Source organism: Euprymna scolopes, chromosome 7, assembly GCF_053919585.1.
Source record: "Euprymna scolopes isolate OS-2025 chromosome 7, ASM5391958v1, whole genome shotgun sequence".
Taxonomy (NCBI): domain Eukaryota; kingdom Metazoa; phylum Mollusca; class Cephalopoda; order Sepiida; family Sepiolidae; genus Euprymna; species Euprymna scolopes.
In genome coordinates, this window is record NC_136488.1 from 152,208,213 (window position 1) to 152,224,961 (window position 16,749).

Sequence of the window (16,749 nt, forward strand, 5' to 3'; positions counted from 1 at the left end):
TGTCAGTCATTCCTTTATTATTCTAACTCAAGACTGGGAACTACATTTGTTTCAAACTAAATAAATGCTTTGAAATAAGTTAAAACACAAACGTTACTTAATGAGTAATTTATCTTGCCTTTGGTAACATTTATTTACTACATATTTGTCTTTTTGTTCATTTTTCGTTTCATTGTCTATATTGCAAAATTCTCAAAATATTTATAGCCTGAAAACGTTTTTTTAGAATAGATTCCATCCAAGGGAAGTAATTCATGCTAAAAAAATGTGAAGTTGTTTGTTTCTGCCATGAGAAGGAGTTTTACAAATGGCAGAATAAAGTTTATTCAATCGTGTTCGTTCTTTTATCTGTTATACATGTCTCTTAACCAATATTTATAAAATAAATTAACAAGTCAAAGGACATTAGGTTATAACGGGTTAAAAATAATAATTAAAAAACACACACACACTCATGACTGTGTGCACACTATCACGGCCATGTCATAATTATATAAACACCACACAAAAATATATACACCTTTTCCACTCACAACAGAACACGGCGTCTGTCATTGGAACTACAAATGGCTTGCATTCATAATGGAAGCAACCTTGGATTGCCGTGCCTGGTCAGCCAGTATTCGAGACATGGTGAACGTCAACTGACCCAGGGTGAATGCTGCAACTATGATCATGATGACTATGGAGAAGCTGTTGCAAACTGCAACTGCAAAACGGACTATTTTATACATCATAAATGCTGGGTATACGGAAATCAGCAGAGGAATCTATAAAAGATCATCTCAGAAAAGTACTATTAATAAATTATGTTGCAATATTTTTGACTAATAATGGGGGTGTGGTCCCTCAGTTGGGAGATTCTATTTATAAACACTGCTGCTAGAAACTGACGAATCAAATTAATTCACGTTCTGCTATCAACCAATGAGAAACCAGAATTGCTCTATAAAAAATACACCTTTTTTAGCAAACTGTTTATTCATGTTCACACGAGAAGGATCTTTTGTTCTTTGGCTGCAAAATTATAAAGTCCAAAAACTGTACAGAACAGCTGTCCACTGACAACTCATCATCTCCAGGACTTGTATAGAATAACTAACCATCAGAAACTTTTCTGAGACTAAACATGGCTTCCAAATCAAGAAACTAGGAAACAGCTTTATAGTTCTTGTCCAATGTATAGGACAATGTACCGCAGCATTATAGATATCACGTCCTGCTTACTGGACAATACGACTATATAAGCATATTCAATATTTGTTGTCCAGTATGTTGGATGTCATAACTCTCGCCAGATTTTTTTTTTTTTTTTCTTTTTAATTTTCTTACCATTTTGTTAAAACTGAGGATGGGGCATCCTATCAGATGTCAAACATTCACCCACTATTTCATATATTTCAACCAAGAGATCTTTTCAAGATTCTAACTGTCCCTTTAAATGCAATTGTTTGAATCTCTCTCGCACTTGGTTCACCAGGTATATTTGCCTGGTAGTTTTTAAATTCTTTTTCATAAGTCCAGTTGCTCCTATAATTACTGGAACTGCAATTTCATTGCGATGAAGATATTTTATTAATATTTATTCTCTTTATCAACACAATTAACTTATATTAACTGTTTTTTATACATACTCAATAGAAATAAATTAAATCATGATCAGATGTTGTAGTTGTTAAATACTGAAAATGACATTTGATGATTAAGAGGACCCAGAATATTTCCCAACATTCGTTGAAAATGAAATAACTATTCCTAATTCAGAATCCCTCGCCCTAAATTCTAAAATAATTGTGTTTTCTTCTTTCAGCAAATTCCCCATGCCCCCACCTAAAAAAATCAGAATCTTTAATGAAAAGTGTTAATTTTTATTACCTTTTTTGGTCCTTTGACAAAGGAGGGATTAGACCTAGTAATTCACCCCTGTTCGTTTGTTCGCACTTCTCTTAATAACGACACCTTGAATTTTATTTTGGAAATTTTGCACAAACAGTCATGGCAGAAGAAAAATTTTGCCAGAATGGATTTTCTGGTATAACTCTGGTTGACCCCCCACCCCACCTCCTCCAGTGGGCATTATAGGTGTAAAACTACCCCCAAATCGTTCACTCATGAGGGAGAGACCCAGCATGCTTGGCTCATTTCATACTAAAAATATCAACTGATATGTTTAAACGTCATTTTCACCTTTAAATTTGTTAAATTTCAGTAAAATTAGCTCTCTGTGTAAAAAAAATGTTAAAAGTTTTTTGGAAGAAATAAACAAAACACCATGGTTATCAACAAGAGAAAAAAACTAAGTGCGTATGCGAGGAGGGGCTCATTTTTTGATGAAACAAAGATCTTCTACTCTTGCCTACCCACATCGTAAATCATTTTATATATGGTGTGAGACAAAGTAAAACACATCAAACCAAAAAAAAAAAAAAAATTTTTTTAAAGACAAAGCGAGAGAGGAGAAAGATGAATAAAACCATTCAAATGATGAAAACATAAAAATATAAAACTTCAGCGATTCAACAAAAATCAATCTTTACTAAAAAAAAAACCCAACCTTTTCTGAATTCAAAGAAAAAATAGAATTCCATTAAAAAAATTGAAGTCTCATGTAACATATCTTATATACATATAAACCTTATGTTAAAAAAAAAACTATGCAAAGACCAAAAATACAATTTTTTTTGTCCATAACTCTACAATATCCCAAAAACAACTTGCGGAAAAAGCATGAATTTTTCAGGATTTCTTTTCTAGCCAACAAAAATAAAGGATAAAATTTTAGAATATCAAGTAATTCAAATGAAATATATTTTAATAATGCCAGATTAAAAAAGATTTGTGGTTTCAAATTACGCAAGAGTGGCTAATCAAATCGACAACGTTTTAGCACTTAATTATGGACAAGAGTTTAGATTGGATGTCAAAATTTAACAAAAGTATTCCCCCTTGAATTTTCAAGCAAAAATGAAAAATCTGTAATTATAATACAATAATTCCAACAGGAAGTATTTATAAAAAGTATGAGGAGCCTTCAATAAGTTTCCAGACATTTTTTATACAGGCATTTAAAATTGAAAATTCAGTATATTATTGTTATACATTTTATGAGATGACTAACCAATTATGATTTCAGGTTCAAATGAATAGCTACAGCAGGAATTCGAATACTAAAGCCCAATTGTCACAACTGGTGAATTTCAAAAATGCAATCGGGGAGGACACTTTTGAAGGACGTTTCAAACTGGACAAAAGTATCACAGAAATGTATGGACTGGTTCAAACTGCTTTAGGACCATCTTGCATGAATCAAGCATGTGTTTTTAAATAGCGGAAGAGATTCAAGGAAGGCAGGGAGTCTGTGACAGCAGAACACCAGAGGTGATTGGCCAAATAAAGAATTTCATGGATAAGAACCGTTGTGTTTCTATAAATACAAGTCCACAACTTCATCCTTGTCACAGATGGGTACCAAGAGTTTCTCACCCTCCCTATAGTCCAAACCTTGCTCTCTATTACTTTTGATTATTGCCTAAGCTCAAAGAAAACCTTAGAGGTTGTCGTTATGAGACAATTGAAGAGATGGAAGAGGTTGTGACGAGGGTCATTGACACAATCACGCAAGAGAACTTCCATGGGATCTTCCAGAAGTTGTTGGAACAGTACAACAAATGCATTGCAGCCGGAGGAGATTACTTTGAATGAGACTAGAGTTTCATGTGTGTACTATCAATAAAAGTGCCAATACAAAAATAGTCTGGAAACTTATTGAAGGTACCTCGTATTTTTAACAAATTCATATTTTGAAATGATTAGACAAGAAAAGCAATGTTGAGCCTGGTCAGTATTTAGACGGGTGTCTCTTTGGAAGTATTATCTCTTTAAAGCCACCTTTGACCCACACGTATACTATACTTGTATCCTCCCAACGTAAATACCCCAATCAATTGGACTAGCAGCAAAATCCAACTCTTTCACTGTAGAGATGCCAGAAAACTCTACTTCTGCCTTCTTTCCTCAAACTACTTTGGTATTTCTCTCCTTGCTTCCCAGACTGTACCAACATGCAGAAATTTTAAATGTAAAGTGAACAAATATCTTGTTGCACAACTCCCCACTAAGGATGGTCCCTATAAATTTGACCCCTAATTACAGTAGGTTTTTACATCCCGGTGGTATTAGACCTTGTTTGAAATGAATGACAGTAAAAAAAAAAAAGTGTCAAAAATTTTGAAATAGCTTTTCCTAAGAGACTTGGAGTGCGAGTAAACATTAACCTATTTTCAAATTGAAATGATTCACAGCAATCAACATCCCATCTGTTGCATTTTGGAATGTCCACATTTTCTTTTATCATTATTTACATAAAGTTGCAATCTTGAATATCAAATTCAAAATAAAGCAAACCATATGCGGCAGCTACACAACAGTTTAAAAATTTGAATAATATTGATTGCTTGAAATCGAAGGAAAGACTTATTTTTCCTACATTCCAATATACCACCATTTTTTTTTTTTTTTACAGAAAAAGTAGACAACTTTTTGGTTGACACTAGCAGTTGTGTGTTTACAACCTTTAAATAGAATTTTGTTACATGAGGCTGAGAAACACGGAACACAAATAGTATTTATTTTGCTAAAAATGAATATTATCAAAGTTTTTTTAAAAGTCACTTAAATTACTTTATCACCACCACCCCTCTCAAAGACCAAAATAGTTTTGTTATGCTCATAGTCAAATCTCAGTAACCAGTTTTAACGAGATAATAACCTGAAGGTGTAAATAAGAAGAAAAATATTTTCAGATAGTTATTATTTAAAGTTCTCACGACATTACATTTTTTTTTTATATTTGCATTTCCGATTTTTTAGTATTATTTTTTCTAAAAGCTGCCTTTAAAGGGGATAAGATTTATTCCAAAATAAAAAAAGTGGAGAGAAGTTAAATTAATTCCAGTGACTTCTATAAGTTCTTTATATATCGTCATCATTGGTAGAACTCTGAGACTAGTATATATTTTGCTCATTAGGATTGAGCCAGCCCTAGCTACAAAGTGTTTTAGGTGATCCACGAGTTGCAACTTAGTGTCACACACACTTCAGATGTCATTGGTCGCTGCGGCAAACATGTGCTTGACATGCAGGTTCAGGAAGGCATCTTGCAGCAGGTTACCAGTCCACCACTTTGTCGCCTACTTGCCAGGGAAGTTTATTCAAGAATGTGCATCTCACTCAGTGAATTAAACACGCCCCCAGATACCAACCTGGAAATGTCTATGATTTGACGTATATATATATGATTACTTAATTTAATTACATAAATTAATATATATATATATATATATGATTACTTAATTTAATCACATAAATTAATATATGAAAGTATAAATTTATGCGTAAACTTTAAGTATTTACTTCAACAGTGCTCAATACATAGGTAGAGCTAGTTAGTAAGTTATAAAATATATATGGCAATTAAGCCACACAGAATATTCCACGTTTCATCCACGCTAGGATATATATATAATAGGACAACAAGCATTTCGAAGCCTATTCCTTCTCATCAGAAGAGTAGAGTAGGTGCTAGGTAGCATGGGGGAGATGCGGCATCTACCGTAAGGTTCATTAGGGATGAAAAATTATAGGATATTAGGGGAAGCTTTATTGAATTCTAAATAAATAAGGAGAAGCTTATTATATATAGTATGATATATAAGAATATATATGGTCTTTAACATAGTATTGAGATTAAGGGGTATATGTATTATGGTTAAATAGGGGGTGTATTGTTGCTGTGTGGTAATTTATTTTAACAGTTTGTGGGGTGTCTATTTTCTATGGAGTGGGTAATTTTGATTAATTTTGGGGGGTATGTAAGGTTGTAAAACTGAAAGGTAATATGCGGCAATATATTTATAAGTTTCTACTGTTATGATATAAGGAGTATGATCATAAGGGGACGGTCGGAGATTAGGGTGGCAATGACTATGAGTGCGTATAACTTGATGTAAAAGGTTAAGTATACATATTGATGTTAAAGTGGGGGAGTAAGGAAGCCATAGCTACTTATGAGAATAGTAAAAATATACCAAATAATAGTAGGGTAATGATAATAGTACGAAAGATAATATTAACGACAATTATAATAATAGTAGTAATAATAAAGCTGAAAATAAATTAGATGTAAAATTGAATATTAAAAAAAAAAAATTAGATGTAAAATTGAATATTAAGAAAAATAAAATAAAATAAATAAAATAAAAATAAAGGCAAAATTAAAAGTAAACATTAAAATTAAACATTAAATATAATGTTACCAATAGTTGTGATAAAATAAAATTCAAAATTACTGTTAATAACAGTGAAAATGGAGATAATGGTAGCGGTTATGGAAGCAATGACGGGGGTAATAATAATGATATCAATTATAATGATGATTATAATAATAATGATGATAAAAAAAATAATAATAATGATAACAATAATAATAGTGTTAAAAATAGTGCAGTAATAATAATAATAATAATAATAATAAAGGCAGTAGTAACAATACTTCTACCACTACCTTCAACATCACCACCACTATTACCAATAATAATAATGTAAATACTGTTAATATTAAATTATTAGGGGTGCGTAAAAAAAATGGATACAGACAAGTGGGGGTATGGGGGGGGGTAGAATAGTAGGAAATGGTGTTGAGGAGTGAGGGGTAAGTGGACTCGTATAAAATAAAGTAAAATAGAGAAAATATATATATACACGCATACATACACACATATATATATCCATATAAAAAAAAAAAATAGATGTACAATTTTAAATTTCTTGATGTTCGATTATAAAGACCATCAAATTTATGTTTATATAGACAGGCCAGGCCTAGAAAGTTGAACTAGTCCAGCTATGGGTAATTTCCATCACAAGAGCCTCCGTTTAAAAAATACAGTTTTTTGCCAGCCAAATTAGGAGGAATAAGAATTCACCAGACTAAAACATCTACGGAAGACCACCCCCAACAAAATATTTGGAGAAATATGGAAATTTAAAGGACTGCTATAAACTATACTTGTTGTATCTCTTGGAGATTAGAACTACTACATAAAGTAGTTATGGTGATTCGATGGACCTGTACCTCGTGTTCATAAATGAGAAACTATGTATTCAACTTTCTAGGCCTGGCCTGTCTATATAAACATAAATTTGATGGCCTTTATAATCGAACTTCAAGAAATTTAAAGTTTTAAGGTGGACGCTTGAAACTACCGTTCCTTGTGAAGCAATCATTTAATTTAAACCCAAGGGCCTTTTGTTCACCAAACTCTTACGCTTTCCCGGCTTATTATACATCTATTTTTTTTTTTTTTAATACGTATATATGTATGTGTATATGTGTGTGTGTATTTTCCCTATTTTACTTTATTTTATACGAGTCCACTTACCCACTCACTCCCATTTCCTGCTATTCTAACCCCCCTCACCCCCACTTGTCTGTATCCATTTTTTTTACGCACCCCTAATAATTAGTATTAACAGTATTTACATTATTATTATTGGTAATAGTGGTGGTGACGTTGGAGGTAGTGGTAGAAGTATTGTTACTACTGCCTTTATTATTATCATTATTATTATTATTATTACTGCACTATTTTTAACGCTATTACTATTGTTATTATGATTATTTTTTTATCATCATTATTATTATAATCATCATTATAATTGATATCATTATTATTACTACCCTCGTCATTGCTACCATAACTGCTACCATTATCTCCATTTTCACTGTTATTAACAGTAATTTTGAATTTTATTTTATCACAACTATTGGTAACATCATATTTAATGTTTAATTTTAATGTTTAATTTTTATTTTTTCTTAATATTCAATTTTACATCTAAACTTTTTTTTTTTTTTTTTAATATTCAATTTTACATCTAATTTATTTTCAGCTTTATTATTATTACTATTATTATAATTTTCATTACTATTATCTTTCGTACTATTATAATTACCCTACTATTATTTGGTATATTTTTACTATTCTCATAAGTAGCTATTGTTTCCTTACTCCCCCACTTTAACATCAATATGTATACTTAACCTTTTACATCAAGTTATACGCACTCATAGTCATTGCCACTCTAATCTCCGACCATCCCCTTATGATCATACTCCCTATATCATAACAGTAGAAACTTATAAATATATTGCCGCATATTACCTTTCAGTTTTACAACCTTACATAACCCCCCCAAAAAATTAATCAAAATTACCCACTCCATAGAAAATAGACACCCCATAAACTGTTAAAATAAATTACCACACAGCAACAATACACCCCCTGTTTAACCATAATACATACACCCCTTCATCTCAATACTATGTTAAAGACCATATATATTCTTATATATCATACTATATATAATAAGCTTCTCCTTATTTATTTAGAATTCAATAAAGCTTCCCCCAACATTCTATAATTCCTCTTAATCTTTTTTCATCCCTAATGAACCTTACGCTAGACGCCGCATCTCCCCCATGCTACCTAGCACCTTCTCTACTCTTCTGATGAGATGCAATAGGCTTCGAAATGCCCTGGCATAAAGAGTCCTTTCTATCCCCCAAATTTTGCCTGTGTTCCATTATTCAATAAATGATCCATTCTATATCTACCAATATATAGTTTTGTATCTTCATTTCATACTCTTGTTGTCCTATTGTATAAGCTCCAATAATTATTGTTGAGCTTGTCATTATCCGGATAAGTCTCCTTTTGTTGAATTGATCTTTCTCTTTTCCTTTTACATTAAGCTATATATATATATATATATATATATATACACACACTTTATATTGGCATTCACTTAACTAATAGTATTACCCAACATTGGGGTCATAAACAAAATAGAAAAGGTTAAAAAATGTGTGTAACATTTTTTATTTTAAAATTTCTGTCTTTCTCTTTTGATTCCTCTTTTTTGCCCAGCCTATTCCCCTCTCGTGTTTTGATGTATTAAAATTAAAAATAAAAAAGTAAGAAATTCACTCCAAGTTTTCAGTTTTGGAGTTATTGCTCCCAGGCAACATTGAATTTCTTGTCCCCCCCCCTCCCTTCTCGCCCTTAATCCTATATTATTAACATTTTTTGTTTTAATGTATTAAAAATAGTAATTAAAATACAAAAATTCACCTGAGCTTTCAGATTTAAAGGTTTTGCTCATGGGCAACACCAAGTTTCTTGCCCCCCCCCCCACAATAATCTAAAGCGAAATATCGTTAATAACAAGAATCTTGGGAAACAGTAAATGACAGCTAAGGAATTAATGTTTCTTAAATTCCGAAAGGATTTGAATCCCTTGTTTTTTTTGTTTTTTTTCCAAATTACTATATGATAACATTTAAAAAAAAAAAAAATTGCTATGAAATATCCCCGATTAATTCTATTCCACAAGCAGAGCATGCGGGGTACCCCTCCACAAGTGAAAAATTTACTTTCACCATGACTAATGTTTGTGCAAAATTTCAAAAAATTCAAGGCATGGTTACTGAGAAAAGTGCAAACAAATGAATGGACGAACAATTTAGGAGCAATTTAATCCCTATAATGCCCCCAGGGAGGCAACCAGAGTTATCCTGGAAAATCCGTTCTGGCAAAAATTTACAACCAGAGTTATCGCAGAATGTCCGGCAAAAATTTACTTTTACTATAACTAATGTTTGTGCATAATTTCAAAAGAATCCAAGGCGTGGTTATTGAGAAAAGTGTGAACGAGCGAACAGGAGTAAATTACTAGGTTCAATCCCTCCTTTGTCGGGGGGGACCAAAAAAAAAAGAAAACGTCTACATTTTGTTCAAGACAATTCAGAAAAAAAAAAGAAAAAAAATCAGTTTTGTGGGTGTGTTTTGTGTAGTTTTTTATTTTTAACTATAATATATAATAGAAACTAAATACTGAAAATTTCATTAAGATTTGATCTTTTCAATCAGCATTATTTATTTTTGGTTAAAACAAAATTACTTTCATTGCACATCCCTACAATAAAGAATAACTTATGTTTGTTTTGTTTGATAAGTAAGTATATATATATTTAAGAAGAGTAGAAAGTGCACGTTGGGTTTACTTTTGGCAGCCTCGTAATTCTTGCTTCCTTTATTTTGTCCTTTAATCCTCATATTCCATGAGTAATGTTTCTGACAAAGAATTACTGTTTTCTGGGTCAGAATCTATCAATCTAACACTTATTTGCTAGTTTTTGACCTTGAACTATATTTTAGATACAGAGGGTGGTTTTTTAAAAAGGCAATGAACTTTAAAAATAAATCACAGTAAAATATTTTTATCATACAAATATCTGGTTTATTCGAAAAATTTATTTTGGCATTTATAATTTAAATACAATTTCGAGCATATTGCTCATGTGTATAAGGCATAATCTAGAGGTCCAATTTTCACAAACTCTGTGCATTAAATTAGACTGTATTTTGACAATAACATGTTGAATGTAGGCTTCCACATGGTCTATTCTGTCTGGTTTATCAGTATAGACATGCGGCTTTATATACCTCCAAAGAAAATAATCTAATGGGGTTAAATCACACAAGGTGGCTAGTTGACAGGCCCATTTTCTGAAAGTATTCATTCATCAGATGTTTCTCTCAGTAAATTGATTGTATTTGTAAATGCGGCTCGGGTGTAAGTCTCTTCATGATGAATTGCCAAACTAAGCTGAACTCAAAATAACCAACAATTGCTGAATCTGCAATTAAAGAAAATAGAATTGTCAATTTAAAGTTTACTGCCTCTAAAAAAAAAAAAAAAAAAAACCTGTATATATACTTAGAGTATAACATCAAGTGGCTTCATGCCTTGTCTGGATTGATTTCCATTAAAAAAAAATCTTTCTTACACACTACACAGCTATATAATGTTAGTCATTAAATATGGTGTAGCTATTTAGCCAATGATATAGCAAAAATGTTAATCTGTTTTGATAGAGTGACTATAAATGTGAACTTACCCAAGAGAGCATGTTGTTTTGATGTCCTTGTTATGTGTTTCGCTATTGAAATGTAACCTTGTATGCTCAAACCATTCTCTTTTAATGTAGGTATCTGCAGAGAAAAGAAAAGGGTTTTTTATAGGCAGTTCAAATGCAATCTGAGCTTCACAATATTGTGTCTGTTATTAAAAAGGAAAAAGGAAAAAGGACAATAACCCTCTCTCGTTGAACACAAACAAAATGGACAATTTGCAAACATATTAAAAGAAAAGGAAATAATAGAGTAATAAGAAAATAAATTTTTATTTAATTTAGCTACAACCACTATAAATAATTTTATTTTCTTCTTATGCGTACCGAGAGGTAAGCAGAACCTTCCATGAGCAGAGTTTTTTCCAAGTGCCCATTTATGCAGGGTTGTTTCCTATTTGAGTACAACATGGTTAGTTTCAAGTCCCATGTTAACAAATTCTTGTTGAGCTGTCCTCTCAGATAATAAAATTCTGCTTGGTTTCAACCATTGTTAGCAATCTTCAAGGTGTTGTCTCACCGTCTGCCTAAAAAACTCATTAATCCTTACCCAAGTGGCTTTAAGGTCTTAATAAGCGTTAATTCATTAGTGAAGAAAAATTGTTATGAGGAAATGTTGCTTATTCTGAAATGTAATATTACTTAGGGATTTTTTGTCCTCAATGTAAGCGTTTTTTTTTTTAAATAAAAAAGGGGGGGGGCTAAAAAATCTTTAGAGTCAATGCATATAAAGACCGAATAAAGAATTGGTTTTATTTTACTTTAGCATAATATATATGTCAAGCTTTTCACACACACACACACATATATATATATATATACACACACAGTAGAACCCCCCAGGATACAGCGTTAAAAATTAGTAACAAAATACAGTACAGTATCTAATACTTCCCTAACTGTACTGACATGCAGAAGTTCAAGTAACGTGAACCGACATCTTGCTGCCCAAATCCCAACATAGTGCTCCAGTAGTTGCTGCCCCTGATAGTAGCCCCCTACACCAAAGTGGCAATGTGCCTTGTTTGGGGTGAAAATGTAATTAAAAAAAAAAAAAAGAAAAAAGAAATACACATGTATATAATCAAATAACATTATAAATAACACCATAAGGTGGGGCAAATACCGCAACCAGGAACCGGAAAAAGATTGTATTCCACATCGTAACCTGAACAAAAAAAAAAAAAAAAAAGTATCCTAGGGCCATCGTATCCCAGTGTTCTTCTATATGTATATATATATATATATATATATATATATATAAGAGGAAAAGACATTGGTAATTAAAAACTATATACTGATGCATATATTGATCAATTTGAAACAAGGGAATACACTACAATATGTAGGGGTTATGAAAGCTCTTTATATGCACCAGTATATATTTTTTTTATTATTAATATCTTTTCCATTTGTATGTCGAGCATTTTATTATATGTTTTCATATATACATACATACATACATACATACATACATACATACATACATATATATATATGAAAACATCAACACTTTCTAAACAGGTCTGGCAAGAGTCGGTGCACTCAAGGCCATAATTGAGCCTATTATCAAGGTTTGTACAAAATCATTAAGCTTTCTTCACCAACTGACAAGAATCTAATTAACTGAATTAATCAAAAGGAATTAAAGTTTGCTCTCTCACTCTCAACAAATGTAAATTTGATTCAGTCTTTAGTGTTTAAGTATGGCTGGTGTTAGTCTTAGAAATTAAAAAAAAAAAAATTCTTTAATTTTTGTCTTAGTAAGCAAAATTAATACAATTCATGAATAGTTGTTCTTTATTATTATTTTTTAATATATAAAACTTGATAGTGAAATATAGTTGGCTTGAAGCATTGTGTGCGATATGTATTTAGTGAAGTATTAGAAGGCAATCAATGTAAGATATGGAAAGTTGATGTTGAGAAAGGAAAATAAATATGTGATATTTTACACACACATATATATATATATATATATATATATATACACACACACACACACACACTTACATAAATGAAACTTTGTGTGCGAGTTCATTCCTTATAGACTCCGAAACAGCTAAACAGATTTTTTTTTAAATTTACAGAACTTTAGTGTATAAGTCTGGGAGTGATCTTAGTTAAGTTTTGTCTCAGAATACCCCTGATAATTACGATAATCGAAACAGTTGTTTCTTCAGACCAGGCTCTTTTTAACGAAGGTACACACGCTTAATACACAGCGGTTTCCCGAGCCTCTTTCTCATATTAAATAAAGGATGAGGAATAAAAGTTGCATAGAACTTTATTATATCATCAGGTCAACAAAGAAGAGGAGAAAAAGAAAGAAAAACCTTTTTTTCTTTTTCTCCTCTTTCTTTCTTATTGATTTGATGATATAATAATGTTTTATGTAGCTTTTAGTTAACATGTATTGCTCCTATTAACCATGTAGAGCTTGTACTATCTTTATAGGTTTACTATGTTAAGACTATATCTTTATCAGGTTCATTTATTGTATACATGCACACTTTTTATTTTTACATTTGCATAAGCATTTATATGTGGCTACACATTCATGAACATGTTTCAGTCAGCCAGATACAAGTAACTAGAGACCTTTTCAGGTGATATTGATTATACAAAGAGAATGCAGTTACTGTTATGGTCATAGATGTATAGCAACATATAAACGCTTATGTAAAACAAATAAAAAGTACATCTTGCCCCACTTCTGTATTAAGCACTCTTGTATGAATCTCATTAAAACTTCATTGGTTGCTTAACCTCTGGAAAATATTAACCTGGAATTACATATTTTTTTATCTTCTATATATATAAAAGCGAAAATGTGTGTGTATTTGTGTGTTTGTATGTCTCGCAAAAACTTTCAACACAGGCCACGAATTTTCGCCAGATAGGTATCTTTTTCAAGCTGGAACCTTCGCCTGACAAATATCGAAAAATTGACTCAAAACATTCATTCCTTCATCCTTAACGGCTCTCTTTTTTACAGGGAGGGGTTAAAAAAATGGTATCTTCATGACACGATGGCTTTACACATGCGTCAATACGCGCAAAAGACGTACATTGAATTCGTTTTAAATGTTATAAAAACCGACCTACTTTCATCCACGTGTCTATAGTGCAATGGGTTAAGTGACAGCGTCGTTATCTAAAGATTTCAGGTTCAATCCCAGTTATCAGATATACCTTTTTCGATTTTTAAACATTTAATATTGAAACGAGGTTATTTCTACCATTTTTTTTTCACTTTTCACCGTGTTTTTTTTTTGTTTTTTTTTCTTTTTTGGGGTTTTTGTTTATCCAATTGTTTTAAAGAAGTTTTACGTCCGTTTGCTGTTTTATTTGTTTTGTTTTTTCTGATTTTTTAAAAAGTTTAAACGGTTATTAATTTGCTTATTCTTTGCCCCCCCCTCCCCTACATACACACCTCCAAACACCCGGGCAACGCCGTCCTTTTTTTGGGGGAAGGGGTTTGTTTTTCCGATTTTTTTAAAGAAGTTTTATGTTCATTGGCTGTTTTTTTTTTGTTTGGGTTTTTCCGATATTTTAAGTTCTTTACCCCCACCCCCTTACACACACACCTCCAAACACCCGGGCAACGCCGCTAGTCTAATATACAAAAGGCAAAATGGGCATAAGCGTTTGTGTGTATGTCCCCGAAAAGCTTTTTAAATCGGGCTTTTCACGTCGGTTAGATTCTGTGAGAAGTTTTTGCATACTTCCCAGATCGTAATATCTCAGATTCGCAAACGGACATCGTCTCTATTTTTTTTTTTTTTGATTGAAACAAAATTCCCACTGCGCTATTGTCTCCAGTGTTTGTTTGTCTTTTTCGTGTAAATAAAGTGAAACTATTGGAATGCAACTGCCTGGCCTTCCAGCTGGGTAGTATCTGTTCTGTAATTGGTCCTTGGTCAATGTAGGGGAAACCCTTCATACTGAGACAATTACTATTTATTTGGATACTGCCAGAGTGACCCCTTTTGGGGGGAGCTGGTTTTCCCCCCACTTTAAAAACGACCTTGTGTCTAATTTGCTTTCGTGGGAGGTTTAAAAGCAAGACTATTTCTGTAATGACTATGTTAAATTTGAACGCTGTAGACTTTTGGTTGCATCATGGATTAGCAGTAAGACGTCAGATTTTCTTTCATTTTCTTTTCCCCTTCGCTTCACAGGTTTGAGCCTGCCTGCCTACTACTACTATTTTTTTTTTTTTTTTTGCTTAACACACACCTACAAACAGCCGGGCACTCAGGCTAGTCAATAAATCTTACTTGAAAAGTCAAACTTCTACACAGTGACTATGTGTGACAGTATTTCATTATATATTTTGAGGAAAATAATAAAATTCAAATAAATGTACACTTTAGGGTTCTAAACCCCATATTGCCAAAAAACAAAACTTCAATATGGCGATGTTAACATTAATATGGTAAAAGTCTACCAGGTTTTACTATTCATGTAAGACTAAATTAGTTATAATTAATGTGTTGATTAGTTGCTGCTGATGATGATTCGCTATTCAAGCAACTTTGATTCAGGCAATCTCCTGAATCCATCAGCACAAAATATTGTAGGTCTACAACAAAAAAGATATTTACAAAAAAATAAAGTCGATTTTCTTTTTTAAATATTCTCACTTAAGCTTGAAAAAACAAAAAAAAATTTTTTTAAATAATGTTCAGACAAATGATCTTTTTCTTTAAAATTTGCATTTTTTAACACAATAACAAATCCATGTATCATTAAAAATAAGTTTTTAACACAATAACAAATCCATGTATCATTAAAAGTAACATTTTTTAACACAATAACAAATCCATGTATCATTAAAAGTAACATTTTTTAACACAATAACAAATCCATGTATCATTAAAAGTAACAGTTTTTAAAACACAAACAAATCCATGTATCATTAAAAGTAACAGTTTTTAACACAATAACAAATCCATGTATCATTAAAAGTAACATTTTTTGTAAAAAGTAAACAAAGGAAATAAAAAAAAACCCAGACTTTTATATACTAAACCAACTACTAGATTAATTAACCCAACTAGACTGGAAATTGGAAAAATAAGCAAGAAAATTCTAGAAAAAGTAAATGGTAGGATTAAAACAAGATATAACCTAAACTGATGGATTAACACCATGGACACAATTAGTGGGTTCGCCAATATAACAGACAAGAAAAAAATGTGCTTTCATGCAATTTGACATGGAATATTATCTGTCAATCACAAAATAACTTTTTGGAAAGGTAATCAAATTTGCCAAAAATTCTATGGATATCTCTGAAAGCAACATTGATATAATTATGAAATGTCGTACTACAGTACTTGTCAGAAACGGTGAACAATGGACTAAAAAATAGGCTTAACAGCTTCTTTGACATTGGCAGAGGTTCACAAGACTCAGTTGTAGGCAACTGACCTAGTTAAACTATATACTTTACGTAAGATCACAGCAGACAATGAGATTGAAACAGTAGATATAGACCTATACAGGGATGATGATCTAATGATAGAGATGCAAAGAGTGTGAAGTGTGATACAATTCGAAGAATACAGAAAGAGATTAAAGATATTGGTCTAAAGGTCAAAATATATAGCAATGTTTAGCTAGTTAACTTTCTAGATGTTACTTTCAATTTAGAAACGGGTATTTACAAACCTTACATGAAAAAAAAAAAATGCTAACCTCATAATATG

At 31.7% G+C, this 16,749-nt stretch overlaps 1 protein-coding gene across 1 annotated transcript in view; it reads right to left on the reverse strand.

The window, feature by feature from the left end:
- Window positions 1–16,749, reverse strand: part of LOC145280059 (eukaryotic translation elongation factor 1 epsilon-1-like) — a 56,659-nt gene that overhangs the window by 23,503 nt on the left and 16,407 nt on the right. Inside the window, exon 2 of the mRNA XM_080131748.1 lies at window positions 11,021–11,114. Coding sequence (XP_079987874.1) covers window positions 11,021–11,114 — 94 coding nt within the window. The remainder of the gene's footprint in view (window positions 1–11,020; window positions 11,115–16,749) is intronic.